Consider the following 3,031-nt stretch of genomic DNA (forward strand, 5'->3'; position numbering starts at 1 on the left):
GAGCTACAGCGCCACTTCCGGCTTTTTTCTTTTTGCTTATGTGGTGCTGAGGAATCGAACCCAGGGCCTCATGCATGCAAGGCAACCGCTCTACCACTGAGCCACCTTCCCAGTCCTTTTTTTTTTTTAGGTTCTTTAGTTTTTGTGGCAGTCCTGGGACTTGAACTCAGAGCCTGAACACTGTCCCTGAACTTATTTTGCTCAAGGTTAGCATTCTACCACTTACACCACAGCTCCACTCTGGCTTTTCTCCTTCTCTCCCCCCCTTCTTTCTTTTCTTCCTTCCTTCCTTCATTTACTCTTTTTTTGTCGGTCGTGGGGCTTGAACTCTGGGCCTGCGCGCTGTCCCTCAGCTCTTCAGCTCAAGGCGGGTGCTCTACCATTTGAGCAACCACACCACTTCTGGTTTTCTAGTGGTTTATTGGAGATAAGAGTCTCACGGACTCACAACTCTGACCCGCTACTTTGGCGACGATTGTTGAGTCCATGCTCAAGCTTGCAATAAATGGCTCTGGTGTGCTTGCATCGGATTCGGCTCTTTGGTGGTCTTTGGGGGTCTGCGGCCCGGCACAACAGTCTCACCCCAGCACTGACCATATGGCAGATGCGCCATCTTGGCATCATGGAAGCTCAGCTGCTGTTTCGTGCCAACTCAATTTCACACCAACTAGACTTGATTCTGTGACCCTCCCCCTGACCTGACCAGCCCTGGCACCATTATGCCATGCCACATGCCTGTGTCTTGTCTCCTGTGTACTGAAAGGTTTCTTGTTGTTGGCAAAGGTTTGTGTTTTAAATTGACCATGTGGTTCCATGATAATTAGGCAAAGTAATACTGCTAGAATTCCAAAAACTTTAAACGGCCGATTTTAAAATCTAAGCATGCTCCATCATGTGTGTACCAACATATCTGTCAATTTGTCTATCTGTAAAATATGAATAAACAGTTATAGTTCCAAAGTTAAAAAAAAAAAGAGTCTCACGGACTTTCCTGCCTGGGCTGGCTTTGAACCATGATCCTCAGATCTCAGCCTCCTGAGTAGCTAGGATTACAGGCGGGCATGAGCTACTGGCACCCGGCTAATCTTATTTTTTTAATGTCTCCACCCGTCCCAGTTCCATTTCCCACAGGATGTACACCAATAGTCTGGCTCAATTCCTATTGGCTCCCTGATGCCTGCCTCAACTGTCCAGCCAGTGCTGGATAGCAGTGTGACCAGCACATGGCCTCCATGGCCCTAGATCATGTCTCAAATCCTCCCTCCCAGTCCCTGCTGCCCAGGGTCTGGCTGACATGGCCTCAGTAGAAGTCTAGTCCTTTACCTGCTGGGGCATCTGAAAGGGGAGAAAACTGGGCTGAGCTGGGCAGGGAGGGGGGGAGGAGGGGAGCTTGGCCTCAGAGCTGGCACACAAAGGGCGTGTGTTCTCAGCTAGCACACTTCCTGGGTTTCCATTGCAGGAAGTTTGGCACCTGCCTATCAGTGACACTGACACCCAGGCGGTGCCGGAGCCTTGGCCAGGACAGTCCTTTCCATTTGGAGCAGCAGCTGAGGTAGGACGGAGGCCAGGGGTGCTGCCGAGCCGGTGAGTGGTCTCAGGGGGACCCCAACACTCCCCTCTGCTGTTCCCAGTTGGACTCAGCCCAGGCCAGAAGCAGGAGGCCTGGGTCTTAGCCTGAGCAGCTTTGACCTTGGGTGAAGCCCCAAGTCAACTTTTCTGCGGTGAGGTATAGCTTGGGGTATGGAGATCTGGGGAGTGGGGGGTGGCTCCATTTCAACCTGACAAACCTCTGGGGTTCTGAAAACCCACCGTGACTGTGACTCCAGGCAGTGCCTCAGAAGCTCCCTCCTTCCTCCTTGGGAGGCAGTGTGTCTCTTCTATGTTGTGCCAGAGCCAGAGGCCGCCTTCCCAGGCTGAGATGCCCAGCGCAGTGGGCACAGACTGTGTGGACAACTCAGCACTGGACTCTGAGTCATGGAGGGGGGCAGTGCCTCTACCTGGGGACCAGGAGAGCAATATGCCCAATGGCTGGCTTGAATTCGGCTCAACCTCTGACCCCTAGCCGGGCCTGAGCCTCTCCAGTGGCAGGGTCCACTTGCCTGAGAAGCAGGAGCAATCAACCCTGGTGTGAGCAGTCTGGGGGGTTGAATGAGAGGTCTGCACCAGGCACACAAGCTTCTAGAAACCCAGCCACTGCAGCTACTGCCTTTGTCACTGCAGAGGCCAAGAGTCATATACAAAAAGCTATGACAAGGTGCTCCAGGGAGGGGCTGGCAGGTCAGGAGGTGAGGGACCTAGAGAGGAGGGAGGAGGGGGCCGGCGCCCAGGCACCCCTCCATTGACACATGGACACCACAGAGCCCCTCACCAGAACCCCAGAGCCTCGCTGGGGGTGAGTGGGGGTGTTGACTGGCTGCAATGGTGCTGGGCCCTGGGCTCCCCCGGCCTCCTCCACTGTGCTTTAATCAAAAGAACGATCTGTTTGCCTCTGAATCAGACCCAGATCCCTTTTCCCAGCAATGTTCTCTGGCCTCCAGGGATCCGGGCGGCCCATCCCGCTTCCCCCTCCCCTCTTCCCCAGCAGTTCCAGGACACAGAGGAGAGGTGGAGAGGGGGGCCAGTAAGCTCCCCCTACCCGAGCCCTCCTGAACGCCGGAGCGAGGGGGAGAAGGGGTCAGTGGCTGGCCTAGGGGCAAATCCAACGACCTGAGCAGCCGCCGGCCCGGCCCACCTGCGGAGGGACGAAGGGGGTCCAGACCCAGGGGCAGCCCAGGACAGCAAGTCAAGGAGATCCGCTCCCCGGGGCGGACGCCCATCATGTAGTCACCGACTGCGTCCTCCGGGGCCATGCTGGCGAGGTGGGCAGTGTCCCCCGGATTACCAGCGCAGACATCGAGGCTGGGGGGGGGCGGGGAGTGACCACCTGGTCCCGGGGTCTGGGCCGCGGTCACCCACCCAGGGGCGGGGCCACCGAGTGGGGAGGAGGGGGCCGGGAACAAAGGGAGGGGGCGGGGAGGCGCGGCCGGGCAGG

General features: G+C 56.9%; 1 protein-coding gene across 1 annotated transcript in view; it reads left to right on the plus strand.

Annotated features, from left to right (window-relative positions):
- The window catches only part of Tmem82 (transmembrane protein 82), a 20,818-nt gene extending 20,133 nt beyond the window's left edge, over positions 1 to 685 (plus strand). Inside the window, 1 exon segment of the mRNA XM_013022224.1 lies at positions 588 to 685. Coding sequence (XP_012877678.1) covers positions 588 to 685 — 98 coding nt within the window.
- Positions 686 to 3,031: the final 2,346 nt, after the last annotated feature.

Source organism: Dipodomys ordii, unplaced genomic scaffold, assembly GCF_000151885.1.
Source record: "Dipodomys ordii isolate 6190 unplaced genomic scaffold, Dord_2.0 Scaffold61, whole genome shotgun sequence".
In the NCBI taxonomy this organism is placed as follows: Eukaryota; Metazoa; Chordata; class Mammalia; order Rodentia; family Heteromyidae; genus Dipodomys; species Dipodomys ordii.